Source organism: Sabethes cyaneus, chromosome 1 (assembly GCF_943734655.1).
Source record: "Sabethes cyaneus chromosome 1, idSabCyanKW18_F2, whole genome shotgun sequence".
Taxonomy (NCBI): Eukaryota; Metazoa; Arthropoda; class Insecta; order Diptera; family Culicidae; genus Sabethes; species Sabethes cyaneus.
The window spans coordinates 103,766,956-103,782,657 of record NC_071353.1 but is presented as its reverse complement, the minus strand read 5'-3'; the positions used below and the strand labels follow the sequence as shown (position 1 = coordinate 103,782,657).

The 15,702-nt window shown below is 41.3% G+C and overlaps 1 protein-coding gene across 3 annotated transcripts in view; it reads right to left on the bottom strand.

Annotated features, from left to right (window-relative positions):
* Positions 1-3,136: 3,136 nt before the first annotated feature.
* The window catches only part of LOC128738939 (lateral signaling target protein 2 homolog), a 35,942-nt gene continuing 23,376 nt past the window's right edge, over positions 3,137-15,702 (bottom strand). Inside the window, exons 4-5 of one of the 3 annotated variants that reach the window (XM_053834445.1) lie at positions 3,778-4,849; positions 3,137-3,715 (exon numbers count right to left, since the gene is read on the bottom strand). In XM_053834445.1, coding sequence (XP_053690420.1) covers positions 3,824-4,849 — 1,026 coding nt within the window. In that variant the 3' untranslated portion in view covers positions 3,137-3,715; positions 3,778-3,823. Of the gene's footprint in view, positions 4,850-15,702 lie in introns of all 3 variants that reach the window. The other 2 variants (XM_053834453.1, XM_053834438.1) reach the window with 2 other exon arrangements.

Sequence of the window (15,702 nt, the reverse complement as noted above, 5' to 3'; positions counted from 1 at the left end):
GGAGCCACGTCGACTATGCCTGCAAGAAGGCTTCCACAGCTATTTCGGCATTGTCTCGTATGATGTCTAATGGCTCTGCGGTATATGGCAGCAAGCGAAGGCTTTTAGCCAACGTGGTCTAGTCCATACTTAGGTATGGCGGACCGGTGTGGTCATCGGCGTTAGGAACCAAAAGCTACCTAGATAAGCTGGGAAGTACCTGTCGTCTCATGTGCTTGAGAGTGGCGAGTGCGAATCGCACAGTTTCACATAACGCAATCTGCTTCTTACTCTTACCGGGTATGATGCCTATTGGTATCATCATCAGCGAGGGCGTAGAGTGCTTCAACCAACGTGGAACTAGAGGCATACGGAGTACCACAAGATCGACCACAAGACAAGGCCTCGATCACCACAAGGCAGCGGGCATGGTCTGATTCCACAAAGGGCCGGTGAACTTATCCCGGAACTATCCGGGTGGGTCAACAGGCGCCACGGCGAAGTCAACTTCCACCTGATACAGATTCTGTCAGGGCATGGTTGTTTAAGACAGTATTTGCACGGGCATGCGGAGTCCCCCGCGTGTTCCGAATGCGTGAACGTAGAGGAAACTGCAGAACATGTTCTCTTTATATGCCCTCGTTTCACAGGCGCGAGAAGCTTCTTAATGGCTGTGAGCGAACAGGATACTACTCCGGATAACTTAGTCCAAAGAATGTGTTCTAGCTCGGACGTCTGATGAGCGGTCAATGCGCTACTACCCAGCTACCCAGATTGTACTTGAGTTACAAAACTGCTGGACAGCCGATCAACGGCGAGTAAACAGCCCAACTACCCTAGTCCAGTAGTTATCTAAGAGTGTGCGTTAAGCACAATAGCCCCTCCCTGAAGTAATACCAATAAGGTGGTGCCAGGGAGGATTGAGGCTGGAGACTCGAGTAGGGTTTTAGTGGGTCAGCATCATCACGCTCTATTAACAGGGGTCGGGATAGCTAACCCCACACTACCTGAGTTGTGTTCCCAGGTGTCTAAGGTCGCCATTCACCGCTCAGCTCCATTTACCGCTCATTTCAAACAAAAAATGCTTATATCTTTTTAAAATAGTTCATCATTCACAGTCTTTAGTTGACAAAAAATAATTTTGTATGTTTAATGATACGTATTAAACATAAATTTCCACTATATTCATAAAAATTCATTTCCAAAATAAATAATCTTTAAGTGAGAAGCGAAGAACGACATTTTGATCGCGTCTTTATTAAGACCGAGTGCAAATGACTAAATTAATTATTAGCTCAAGCGAACTTGTTGCTTTGGTTATTTAGAACCTATTCTATTAAATAACGTTAAATTAAATAAAAAAGGAATGGAACTATCATCACGAAATCTCACATGCTTCTTGGTTTTGCGGATGACGTCGATATCATCGGAATGAACCGTAGAGCAGTGGAAGAGGCCTTTAGGCCCTTTAAAAGGGAAGCTGCGAGATTGGGACTTACCATTAATACCGCAAAACGATTAATACCCCAAAACGAAGAACATAGTTGCTGGTAGGGAACGTGGAAGCTCAAGTGGTGTTGGTGCCGAGGTGGAGTTAGATGGGGAACGATATGAAGTAGTGGAGGAATTTATATACCTTGGTACACTCGTAACATGTGACAAGGATGTAAGCCGCAAAGTGAAACGAGTTGCAGCCGCGAATCGGGCTATCTACGGATTACGTAGCCAACTGAAGTCCCGTAGTTTGCAAATTCGCACAAAACTGGCGCTCTACAGAACACTAATCCTCCCGGTGGCCCTTTACGGACACGAATCATGGATGCTAAAGTAAGCTGATCGGCGAGTGCTTGGGGTTTTTGAGCGTAAAATTCTGCGATCTATACTTGGTGGCAAAATGGAAAATGGAGTGTGGCGCAGACGCATGCATCACGAGCTGTACCAAGTATACAAATATGCTGATATAGTGAAGGTAGTGCAATGTGGCAGGCTGCGGTGGGCTGGACACGTGGCCAGAATGCCCGACGAAAGAGTAGCCAAAACTATTTTCAGCAGAGAACCAGAAAGAGGCTGTAGACTCCGAGGCAGACCCCGCACCCGGTGGGTGTGTGCTGTCGAAGACGATGCACGTTCAGCTGGTGTTCGTGGGGATTGGAGAACGGCAGCCCAGGACCGACGGTACTGGAGGACCATAATTCGTTCGGCGCAGGATCGGTAACGGACCGTTGCCACTAAAGTAATGTAAGTAAGTATTAAATAACGTGAAGTAAGTCAACAGTATTAATGTTAGCGTTCTATTCTGCTATAAACGCCAAACCCAAAACAAGGGTTAAAACGCGGGTTTTATTTATTTGGTAACAATAAAAAATACTCTAAAATGGGCGGTGAATGGATCTTCATATTTCAAGTGAGCGGTAGGGTCATGAGATTGCATTACTTTAAAAAAAAGTCACTATTATTAAATATTTAGAAACCAAGTAAGTTTTTCTTGTACACACAATTGTTTTCTCTACCTTATGACGCAAATTGGGTTTCGATGGACCTCAATTTAGATTTGCTATGGACAAACTAACTTAGAATCGTTTTTAAATGAGCGGTGGATGGCGACCAAACGGTATACACGAGTATTTTTTTGCATTGATTGAATGCTTTTTATTGATCGTGAATGTATTATCGAGTATTGATGTGAATGCTGTTTTCAAAGACCCGCCATTAACAAGAAGACTGGAAGTTCTGCCATTATTCCGGGGACACTTATGGTAGCTCGCTCTGTCGGCCAAGTGGTTCCTGTATACATCTGTATTAGTGAGTGCTAGGTACTATTCATGCCACCATCCGAACACATTCGATCAAAAACCAATACAGAACATTACTAGCACTCAGGAATAATTTACTAATATCACAAAAAGAAGCGCCACTGATATGGAAAAATAACTAAGATGTCAATCTTCTTGTGAAACCGTAAAAGTGGTCTTCGGTTTTTGTGTTATTCTAGGGCTATGGTCGGAAAACTCGATTTCGTTAACCAATTATTTAATTTAGCAGCAAGAAGTATGCAAAATAATTTAGACCTGGGAAAATATATGTTTGATCGGCTTTCTTCATGTCTATTCTGTTCTAAAATACGTGTAGCAAGATATTCTTGAGCACTCATCTGCCATACTGGTCATATTTATAGTTTTAGCCAGTAGTTAATATAAGTTGAAGGCTCAATTTGCTACGCAATATATTAATAGATCCTTTAAGGTCTCTAAGTTTATTTCAGTGGAATATAATGCTGTTTGAATTGATTTAAAGTCTGTTGCGACAGACATTATGGCCGAAATACATGCAGGAAGCTTTCTCCTTAACATTACTATTATTTCTTTCAAAGCTTCAATATTTCCGGTCAGACAGATAGACTACAACAATAACCGTAATGCTCAACATGTCAAGTTTTAATTTTACTTACTACTCTGCATTCCAATCACTTCTGCGTAGACCAGCTTTCGAACAGAAAAAAAATAAATATACTAACCATATAGCAATAAAACATCATCTATGAGATAGGGAAGGGTAAATGTACGTTTGTAAAATACAACACCTCCTCACTAGAAGTGTGGCTAATAATGATAGAGCATATTACCAGACGTATGCATTGAACAACCTTGAACCTTGTATCTTAACGGTCTCACAGGCAATAAAAACTCTTATCCTCTCACGAAAGATCTCTTCGATTGTCAACTAAAGATTGGTGGTGCTGGTTAAAAGGGTAAGCAAAATTAGTGTCAGGATTGCAATCGAACCGAAAAAATCACTAACGACTAGAAACCTAAAACAATATAAAACGTCCAGCTGCTGTATCCACTCAGTTCGACTGCTCGCCGCTGTTTTCGTGGTGGTGACCGCCCTCTAAGTGGTGTTGATGATGATGGTGATGATGGGCGGATCCACCGCCAATCCCACCCGGATGCTCACTGTGGTGATTATCGTACGTCAGGATCGCTCCAGCATGGTTCGGTTTCAGCTCGTGGGGATGAATGTTGATTTTTTCCTTAATCTCGTGACCGTGGTTCATCCGAGAAACGTCATCGTCCTCATCGGCGGTTATGACTAACGCTCCATGCGGTCCCCGTGCCAGATGGTGATGCTGGTCCAGTTTTTCGCCAGCCACGTGGTGATGCGTTGATGGTGATGATGGTGGATACTGGTTGGAGGATTGCTGATTAGAGTGATGGTTCAATATGTCAAACTGATGTTTCAGCAGACGCTCGTGATCCTCCTGTTCGGGGCTACCGGGTTTCGGGAAAAATTCCGGATCCTCGTCGACCTCCAGCTCATTTCGAAGACGTTCGAAGTCTAGGATGGTATTTTCCGACTGAAGCGATTCAACCAGGTCATCCCAATTACGATCACTGGAGCCTTTGATTAGCTTGATCATTTCGACCAATTGCTCACGATCGTGTTTTGAGTTCGTTTCTTCGATGCTCTTTAGAAGTCCACTAATCTTTTGATGCAGCAGTTTCTTCACGTTATCGGTGTGGCTGTTGTGCTCATAGTGATTCAACTGATGCTGCTGAAGGTAAGTCGTACCGTGGGTTCCGCTCTGGTGAGAATGAACCGGAGAATGATGAATGGGTTCGGTGTCATTCTCGGTGTAGGGGACCACCTCGAGCAGCTCAGGAATGTCATTCTGTATCAACGATGCCGTAGTCGATGGCACCTGCATAATCTGGTTGGGCTCCTGATGATGGTGATGATGCTTCTTGTGGGTTTGTTTTTCACAGGACGTACACGAGCAATTTTTAATGATCTGTACTCGTTTTACCAAAATGGTAGGTTTCGCTTCTTCGTCACCGTTGGTGTTAGAATTTTCTGAGCAATCTAAAGTGACCTGGAAAGAAACAATTGGTTGAAAATAAGTGACTGAAATGATTTAATTACTCAAATTTAGTTGTAGTAGGTACTAAATCTTGAGAGTCTTGTTAGAGTCAATAGGATTGTAGCAACTGGCCCTGCAATTGTCCTGCGCTCTAACAGCTGGCTGCGAAGTCTGTCGTATAAAAACAGAAGGTCAAGTTTCGATAACGGAATGTAGCACCTAGGCTTTGCTTTGCTTTTTACTAAATCTTGAGAATATCTAAACTAACCAGCTTTTTACGTGCTATAATGGCGGACGCAATAATAAATGTTTGTAAATTTTGAATGTAGTTTATTTTGACAACACTGGAGCTGTGAGTTCGACTCTCACCTTCGCTAAGTCTATATTTTTGGCCTAATATCAAGAATTTTCAGTTTGCCTGAATCTACATTTCTCGCATTAAGCATTTATTCTTCCCCAACAGTATATTTATATATTTATCTGCACAGTGCATAGTTGTGCACTATGGTCAAAAGGTTTAGGTGTGTACATTATTTTGTCACCAAACCAATGCAATAGGAGCTGTTAAAATTTTAGCTTCCTTCCGTTGGCAATCAACAATTAGACAAGAAAACGTAATCATATTACCTTTGAAAAAGACCAAAACCAAAGGCCGAAACGTCAGGCAGTTTAAAAAAGCCGTTTTCAATATAAAACCGACTGGAAAACCGAAAATCCGCAATACAATATATGTACCTCAGTCGATCTTAACAGCATAAATATTAAGTTTTTGTAACTTACCACACACCACCAACCAAACCTCGGGGATTTGAACTCGAGTACTCCCTTTTGGTGACTTAGATGCATACCACTGCTCCGTAGGTGGAATATGCGATTTGCATCCATTTTACTCGATGTGCTAATTTCTCATTCACCACAGCCCCGAAACGAACTTACACTCAAGAACAACACATCGGCAAAATTCATGTCACTAGTGGCGTCAGGGATGGCACAATGCATCAGGATAGGCGCTATTTTATAATTTTTCGACAAAGTTTCTTTAGAAGCTGCTTAGCGCTCTATGCAGCGAACTCAAGGCAACTTTAAAGTTTGATCAATTACAGGCAAAGCTGCTTAGCAAGCTATAGATCCATAGACATAGAGCTTGCCTTTCTTAGACATCGTTATCCGAACTCTTAGTTACTTTCAAGCTGCATGTTGAACTTTCAAGTTGCTGCGGTGTTTTTTGAGAATGAAGTTCGGTTTACAAATGTAGAGTATGGTTATTCAGCAAGAAAGTTCTGCGGAACTAAATTTGAACCGAATTAATATGAACTTCCAAGTTCGTTTCTTGAGTGAATTTCGAACTTTTGGTTGCTTGGGTAGAGCTGCCGGAAAGGACCGACTACAGGCAGAGCTCTACATGGCCAAAATGGCCAACAACCGCTAGCAATGGCACTTCACCGGATAATTTCAAAGATTTAAGAGGAGGAGAAACTATCGGAAGAGTGAATGGTAACTGCGGTCCCATCTACAAAAAAGGGAGATGTGCTAGATTCCTATAATTACCACGGCATTACGCTGGTCAACGCCGCTCACAAGATGCTCTCTCAGATTTATTACGTCGTCTATTCCCAATAGCAAGAGGATTCGTAGGGCAGTATCAGGCGGGCCCACGTATCATATTTTCGTAGCTTTCAGGGCAGGGTCGCGGCTGATCAAAGCTATGCTGGAGCGAGTTATATGTTAGGTGCGTATTTTGGGGGCACTGGTGAAATGCGGCGAGCGGGCATCGAAACGAGAGGAACGATCTTCAGCAAGAGTAGCCAACTCCCTGCCTTCACAGACGACCTCGATATCATTACTATAAACCTTGGGATGACGGAGGTAATCTACACCAGACTAAAAACGGAGTCTAGGAGGATTGGGTTGCAAATCGATCCACGCATTGGGTGTGGTTGATAAACTCGTCTATTTAGAATATTTGGTCACCGCCAACAATAATACGAGTAAAGAGATTCAATGACGCATACAAGCTGAAAGTCAAGCACGCACACACACACACACACACACACACACACACACACACACACACACACACACACACACACACACACACACACACACACACACACACACACACACACACACACACACACACACACACACACACACACACACACACACACACACACACACACACACACACACACACACACACACACACACACACACACACACACACACACACACACACACACACACACACACACACACACACACACACACACACTTTCCAAAACCGAGTACTGGTTTTTGAGACGAGCATGGGACCCAGATCTATTAAGGTTGCGGTAGGAGTTCCGCAAGGATCCATTCTTGGTCTAATACTATGGAATTTACGACTGAAGCTTCCGAAAAATGCTGGCAGTTGCGGTAATCGATATGATCGAATACTCGATGCAGGGAGAAAACTGCAAATTGCGCAGCACAAAATGGAGATACTCCTGGTCAGCAACTGCAAGGCGGTGCAGAGGACGGCCATCCTAGTAGGAGAACATGCAATTTTTTCGCGGCGCAGTTTAAAACACTTGGGCGTGATTGTCGCAGATCGGTTAAATTTTAATAGCCATATTGACTATGCTTGTGAAAAGGCGTCAAAGGCGGTCATGGTTCATAGCGTTCATAGAATCCGCGAGCGCAAGTGGAAAACGAAGCAATTCGACACCGATCTTTTTGTCGAAGCTTTGCGAGCAGAGAGATGCCCTTCAGTCCGAGACGCAGATGAGCTGACGGCGGAAAGGCTAGTGACACAACCATGCCAAGAAAATTGGAACCCAGGAACAAACGACGACCAGCGTACTGGTGGAATGAGGCACTAAGCGAACTTAGAGCTAGATGTCTCAGCGCCAGAAGACGCGATCATCGAGCAAGATCTGAGACGGAAAGAGAGGAATGTAGAGAAGTCTACAGAGTGGCTAGGGCTACGCTGAAACAGGAGATCAAGCGGTGCAAATCTAACTGCTTCAAGGAGCTGTGCCAAGACGCCGCACAGTGGGACGGATTCAAAAATAGTGAGACATATGTAATAGCATCGAAACCTTAAGACATAGCATAATAGTTGCTTCAGAAAAGTTTCTTCATTCAAAAAGCACTTTCTAGTGGTGAAAAAATATTCGTACATTAGGGTGTCTCTAATCAGCGGTACAAAACTATGGTTTTCATGGTTTTCAGCTTTAAAAACGGTTGCCGTCATGGTAACTTTCCTCAGATGTTCCACGGTGTTCCGCCCCAAGTTGTACATAGTGAGAAACAGCATAAATTGATTCACAAAAGATAAGTGAGATTAGCTGCTCATAGCAGCTTAAAGATTACATGTAAAAATTTAAAAACCAATGATAGCTTCTAAAGGAAAAAAGATAGAGCTCTACTGTCTTCGACAACAATATGCAATTTAATATGATTAATAATTTCTTGAAACATTTGAAAAGCCTACGAAGCGTTATTAAAGAGATAGATCGAAAAAACTGTTTTTATGGGTGTCCCTAAGAGTTTGGCTCTATAACTTCTATCATGTAGGAGATAGAAATCTTTAGTATTCAACAAAGTTTCTCAAAAATAGTTTAGCTACAACTTTTCTGTAGGTAGTAATCATTTCTGATTGAAAATAGAGGAAATATTTTTTGTATCTGATCGGGGACACCCTAATGTCCGAATATTTTTTCACCACTAGAAAGTGCTTTTTAAATGAAGAAACTTTTCTGAAGCAACTACTATGCTATGTCTTAAGATTTCGATGCTATTACTTATGTCTCACTATTTTTAAAACCGTCCCACTGTGCGCCGATGCCAACCCATGGGGTGACGCATACCGCATCACCATGAGAAAGTTGAAAGACCCCTCGATGAAGGTGATCATCAAGGGACTCTTTCCGCAGCATGCCCCAACGACCTGGCCCCCGACACCCTATCGTGAGCAAGAGGATAGCAACGCCGCAGAAAGAATAATCACCAATGAGGAAATGGTGATAGTTGCAAAGAGATTGAAGACGAGAAAAGCACCCGGAATGGATGGAATCCCCAACGTTGCTTTGAAAACGGCGATCTTGGCGTTTCCGGACATGTTTAGGTCGGTCATGCAGAAACCAGGTAAACCACCGGGCGATCGTGCTTCGTATAGGCCTATATGTTTGCTGGATACTCTAGGAAAACTCCTGGAAAGGGTGATTCTCAACAGATTGACGAGATACACGGAGAGCGAGCACGGATTGTCCAACAAGCAATTTGGTTTCCGGAGAGCAAAGTCCTCGGTGGATGCTATCCGGACAGTAATCGAGAGGGCCGAGAAGTCGTTAATGCAGAAGCGGCGGGGTGATCGATACTGCACCGTGATAACCATAGACGTTAAAAACGCTTTCAACAGTGCCAGCTGGGAAGCAATCGCCGTAGCGCTGCACAGAATGAGGGTCCCCGACTAATTGGGCAGAATTCTGAGGAGCTACTTTCAGAATCGAGTGCTAGTGTACGACACATGAGTTGGACGAGAGTCCATCAGGATCACGGCGGGCGTCCCTCAAGGTTCCATCCTCGGTCCAACGCTTTGGAATGGAATGTACAACGACGTGTTGACATTAAAGCTACCTAAAGGTATCGAGATTGTCAGCTTTGCAGACGACGTAGTACTAACGGTCACAAGTGAATCGTTGGAAGAAGTGGAAATGCTGGCCACTGAAACCATAGACATGATAGCACGTTGGATGCAGGGAGTAAAACTCCAGCTTGCTCACCACAAGACGAAAGTACTAGTGGTTAGTAACCGTAAAGCAGTGCAGCAGGCACAAATTACCGTCGGAGATCATGTCATAATCTCGCAAAGGAGGCTGAAATACCTGGGAGTAATGTGTGACGACCTACTAAACTTCAATAACCACGTTGATTACGCTTGCGAGAAGGCGGCGAAGGCCACTAATGCACTTACTAGGATAATGCCGAACAACTCAGGACCAAGGAGTAGTAGAAGACGCTTGCTGGCCAGTGTATCCTCGTCGATACTTAGGTACGGTGGTCCAGCTTGGATTGCAGCATTAAATACTAAACGGAATCGAGCGAAGTTAAACGGTACGTTCAGACTCATGACAATGCGGGTCGCGAGTGCATTCGGGACTATCTCGTTGGAGGCAGTATGCGTTATCGCCAAGATGATTCCCCTCGACGTAATCCTGGAGGAGGACAGCGAGTGCTACAGGCGGAAGGAAACTGGTGCGAGAGGAGTCAATGGTCAAGTGGCAGTCATAGTGGGACACGGCCGTGAACGGTAGATGGACCCACAGGCTAATACTGAATCTCTCGACGTGGGTAAAAAGAAAGCATGGAGAAGTCAACTTTTACCTGACGCAGTTTCTGTCTAGTCACGGCTGCTTTAGACGGTACCTATATCGATTCGGACATGCAAGGTCACTCCTCTGTCCGGAGTGTGGAAAAGTGGATGAAACGCCAGAACTAGTAGTGATCGACTGTCCAAGATTCGAGACAGCGCGAAGACAGATGCCCATTCTTTACGCGGAGAATATTGTCACCGAAATGTGTCGAGAAGAAGCCACTTGGAATGCCGTTAGCGTAGCAGTGACGCAAATTCTGTCGGAGCTGCAACGTAAATGGAGAAACGAGCAGCGAACCGGCATCGGCCAGATGGACACAGTGTAAGCAGCTGAGGAAGTCGATTCGCGTATCGGAGTCGGGAGATATTTCATTGCCGGCAGCTGAGGAAGTCGATTCGCGTATCGGAGTCGGGAGATATTTCATTGCCGAGGAAATCTCTGACGGAGCAGAATAAATCCATCGCCGGGGATTATTCGAGCAGGAAGAAATCCTGCGAGGGTGGCCGATAAGGGACGGATGGTCAAGACGGTCGCCGTCCCTACATCAGTGCACGTCTCGACAGTTAGAGTAGTAGGAGAAGCACAAGCTATATTAGGATACGGGTGACTCAAATCAATCTGAACCACTGTGACACGGCACAACATAGGAACGAAGGATAATATTCATAGCGGAAATCCTGCGAGGGTGGCCATGAAGGGACGGAAGTTAAGATGGTGGACGGTGAAGGAACATGAGTAGCATCACGGATAGCAGAACCCTAAAAGGGTGGCTGAGAAGGAGTGGACGTTATGACGGTCGCCATCTCCGGATTGGTTCACGTCTCGACAGGTGCACGGAGCAGTGTAAGGCACAGCCTCCCCCCGAAGTAATACTTAACGGTAGTTCCGGGGGGGTTTTTAGTGGGTTAGAGTCCCACAGTGTGCCACATCATCATTAGTGTGCCTGGCATAGAGCGTTTCCTCACGTAAAAAAACACACACACATAAACGCACACACACTTTACTTAATTCGTCGAATCCCGTCGATTGGTATATGATACTTGGCCCTGGCTTAATTTTACAGGTTTAGAGCAATTTCTAAAACATTGTTATATACTGTTGTTTGATAAAAAATCGGAAGGGTTGTGTACAAGACACGACCGCATATATAGGTGACGCAGGACTACGTAAGTCTCTTTGTAGTGATAGTAGCATGTATTCATGCTTGTAATCATTCGATTCTTCATGTATACATGCTATATGCAACATATATACATGCTACATGCGTTGTATGTAACATTTATCAAAGTAGTAACATTGCATACGTTCAATTCTCAAAAGATTGTGCATTTGAAATAATTTAACAAAATCAAGTACATAAACTATTGCTTTTCTGCTACCTTACTGAAATTAAAGATTGTTTTTATTACCCATGGTTCCTCGCGTTGAAGGGATTTTACCAATTCAGTCCTATTTTATCAACAGCACATCTTTTCAGTACAATTCTAATGAAACGGCAAGCATGCGTATTCATACAGAGTTGTATTATAACCGAACACTACAGCTGTAGCACATTTTTCCAACACAGATTTCAAATTCGCCGAGGTTTAATCGTCTAGCAGTCGCAGTAAAGAATTTGCGATCTGTTGGAACAACGAACTTGTGTCATTTTTTCTGGCACACTTTCCTAACACAGACATCAAATTGGACTAGGTTTAATCGCGTTCGTAGGAAATCTGTTGGCACGAGGGGGTTTTGTCACTCTCTCTCTCTCTGGCCTACTTCCCAAGCAAGGACATCAAAATGGTTGAACCGCGGTGTTAAGAAAGCTTGTTGAAATGAGGAAACTTTGTCACTGGTTTTGGCTTACTTCCCAAGCCCAGATATCAAATTGGTATAGGTTTAGATCATCGTAAAGAATCTTCCAACCAATCACGAAGCGAGAATTCTGGTAAAACATAGGTTTATTATTTTCAATTTTTCAATAATTCAACATCAAGAGTCCATACTTTTCTTCATTTGAGTCAATTTTTAGAAGATTTTCCGATCGATTGGTGTAAGAATATTGAAAAACGATCAGAAAACCGCTGAGCTATTAGCGCTCAAAACCTTCCATTTTTCGTGACGCTCGCATTTTTCTATTTTTTTGGAATGACGCCCTATCTCAAAACTTGCCGTAAGACGTAGTCCTACGTCAAAAGCTGTGCATTTACGTACACTCAAAAAAATCGGCACGTCAAGTTTACGTGAAAACATAGGTAATTCTCATCCATCACACTTTTCATGTAACATTTACGTGAATTGTTGGTAACTCGCACTCATACTAGCCAGTTTACGTGCGATCCCGGTAAGTTTTATTAATTTTCCCATTAACTAGTACATGAAGTTCACGTAAGTTGCTGTATAGAAGTTTACATGATTTTTCACGTGGATGCGACGTGTCGATTTTTTTGAGTGTAGAGCCAAGGTATTTTCAACTCTTATGAAATAACTTAGTGAGCAATCCGACGACGATGTTGCGGTTATTACCATGGATTACATGCAAAATTTGCAAGTGCCTAATATTCCAGTTCAGGAAGCGTTTTATTTGCGACAGCTTACGGTTAATGTTTGTGGTATTCACAATTTCAAAGGTGGCCGTGCCAAATTCTTCATTTATCACGAAGGGAACAGTATCAAGGGTCCAAACGAAGAATGTTCATTTTTAGTGCAGTACATCACAGAAAACCTCAAATCAGCTAAACACTTGCATATATTTTCTGATTCATGCGCACTGCCGGTGGAAGCATTACTGTCCCATGTTACATTTTGTCATTTTCGACATTTTGTTGTCAAATGTTATAATTATATATGTATTTTTATAATATGAATCGAAAACATGGTGTTTATATTAGAAAACCTCGAAAAAATTTGAAGACAATTGTCCCACTGGAAAAAATAGGGTAAAAAAGGAAGACGGTTCCGATTGTTTGTTTTCATTCGAACGCTCCGTTTTGCCTTTCTACTATATAAATATATAGTATAAAGGTATAGAAATCACTTGGAAAACCGGAAATGGAAAGAAGGTCCTGCGGGCCGAATGTTATATACCATTCGACTCAGTTTCGAAAACTGAGCATTTTCTGTGTGTGTGTATGTATGTGTGTGTGTGTGTGTATGTGTGTGTGTGTGTATGTGACGCTTTTAATCTCACTCACTTTTCTCGGAGATGGCTGGACCGATTTTAATGTTCTTAGTGTCAAATGAAAGGTCTAGGTGTCCCATTGGTCGCTATTGAATTTCATACTGATCGGACTTTTAGTTCAAAAGTTATGTATAAAAATACGAAAAATATGGGACTTCATTATCTCATAGGTCTCTTAACCGATTTGAACAAAATTGATTGCATATGAAAGAGGAGTCTTGCAAACCCTTAACTTCCAAATTTCATGACGATTGGACTTGTAGTTTGAAAGTTACATAAAGAAATGTGAAAAAATAGTTTTTAAAACATATTTATGTAACATATAAGCATTAATTTAATGAAAAACATCACACATTTTATGATTATTTGAAAATTACTGCTGAGATCTATCAAACGAAACCGAGTTATTTAAAATCGGACGCTTCATTCAAAAGTTATTCAAACTTTAACACTTAAGCACCGTATATTAAACCGTTAAAACGTGTGAAATCAAAACATATCAATCAAATGTTGATTGTATTCAATGTATGAGATGTGTGTGATATATGTGTGTGTATGTATGTATGTATGTATGTATGTATGTATGTATGTATGTATGTATGTATGTATGTATGTATGTATGTATGTATGTATGTATGTATGTATGTATGTATGTGTGTATGTATGTATGTATGTATGTGATGACAATTTGCAATTTTAAAATTTGCAATGAAATTCAAGAAAAGTGAGAATCATGTCAATTGTCTGAAGTTTTTGAAGCCTCTTCGTGGAATACGAACTCTGAAATCAAAGAAAAGAAAAAACTTTTTCCGACTAAATTCCACTATTTGATATTTTTTCGCGACAGATACGTATACGCTTTGAAATAAGACACTGATGAAGCCTGCACGTCGTAGGTGAACTACGTATCTGTTGCAAATAAATATTAAATAGTGGGATTCAATCGAAAAGTTTTTTCTTTTCTTTGATTTCAGATTTCAATTGTCATTTTCTTCACTTGCTGTTACTCACAATTGTACACGAAAAGCAAAAAGCGGAGAAAAGCAGTTAATTTAAGTATATAAGTATAGTGGTGTATAGGATCAAAATACTAGTGAGTTGATTTTTCCAAATAAATTTGTACAAACTCCAAACAAATTCTGCGCATCAATAGATGCTCTTTTCAATCAATAGATACTAGAGCTTAGAAATGTTATATGAAAAATAAGAAGTAAACGTTGCACAGAAATTTTGTAAGATTTGTTTTCGTTAGTGAAATTTTAAAGGACAGAAGTCTTATGTCATGTATCATGTTTTAATAAATAAATCAAAAAAAAAGACAAGCACTGGGAATCATATCGATCGTATTTCCCATTCTCAAGCATGTTTATGGCGCAGCTTTGGCACTATTTTTCGACCTCATCTTGTTTTCCTAACCCTTTAACATTGTAAAAACGATGCGATCAAGCTAATGACTATCTTTTCATGAAAGTACATTCAAAAGAAGCTTAAGTTTTGATTTTCATGCAAAAATAATTATCTAAAGGAGCGCTAGCTAAGAAATAGTTCCATTTCTCGTTTTCATATCTAATGCTCTATTCAGTAATTTTTTTCTAATTCAGATATATTGCAAAATTGAAGCCAAGCAAACCAATAGTAAAATTTTGAGATTAATCATTTCGTTGTAGATATCCTTTTTCTTCAAAAGCGAAATATAATAATAATTTTTCTGAACTCTTGTTTTTCAAAGATGCTAACTTTTGAATGCATGGTATTAATATCAAAATATCAAAAAATCTGCTATGAACAAATACTTTATATTGTCAATTCAAAACAAGTTTCGTATGTGGCTCTGAAGCCCGAAAGTTAAGGCCGTCTGTAGACCCGTTAGAGGGTTAATTTCTAATTTTCTATACATATTCATTCAAGTCTGTAAAAATTATCTTTTGTGTTTACATTATTTTTCTATAAATATTATAAAACTAAATAAGGTGTTCATCAAGTAACATAAATGACGTTTACATGTATTTACGCACCCAAGGAAAGAAAATATAATTATTCTACACAATACGTTGTGAATTTTACTGGCAAATAAGGATTTTGAGGAATACGGAACGGGTATTTAAAAATATAGTCTAATATAACATCTATACATCTACAATTAAGTCCATGAGAAATTAAATAATGATTATTGTGGCAGTAGAAAGGCTAGGTCACGCCGCTAGGTGGATTAATTCGGGTTTTTCTAGAAATTTTCAGTGTTAAATCAAAGTATTTATTGATATAGCTTGCGCGAGTGTACTGTTTAGTGTTTGTTCTTTCCTGTAGTATGCTGATCATGTCGATTGGCAAGAGATAAGTATACA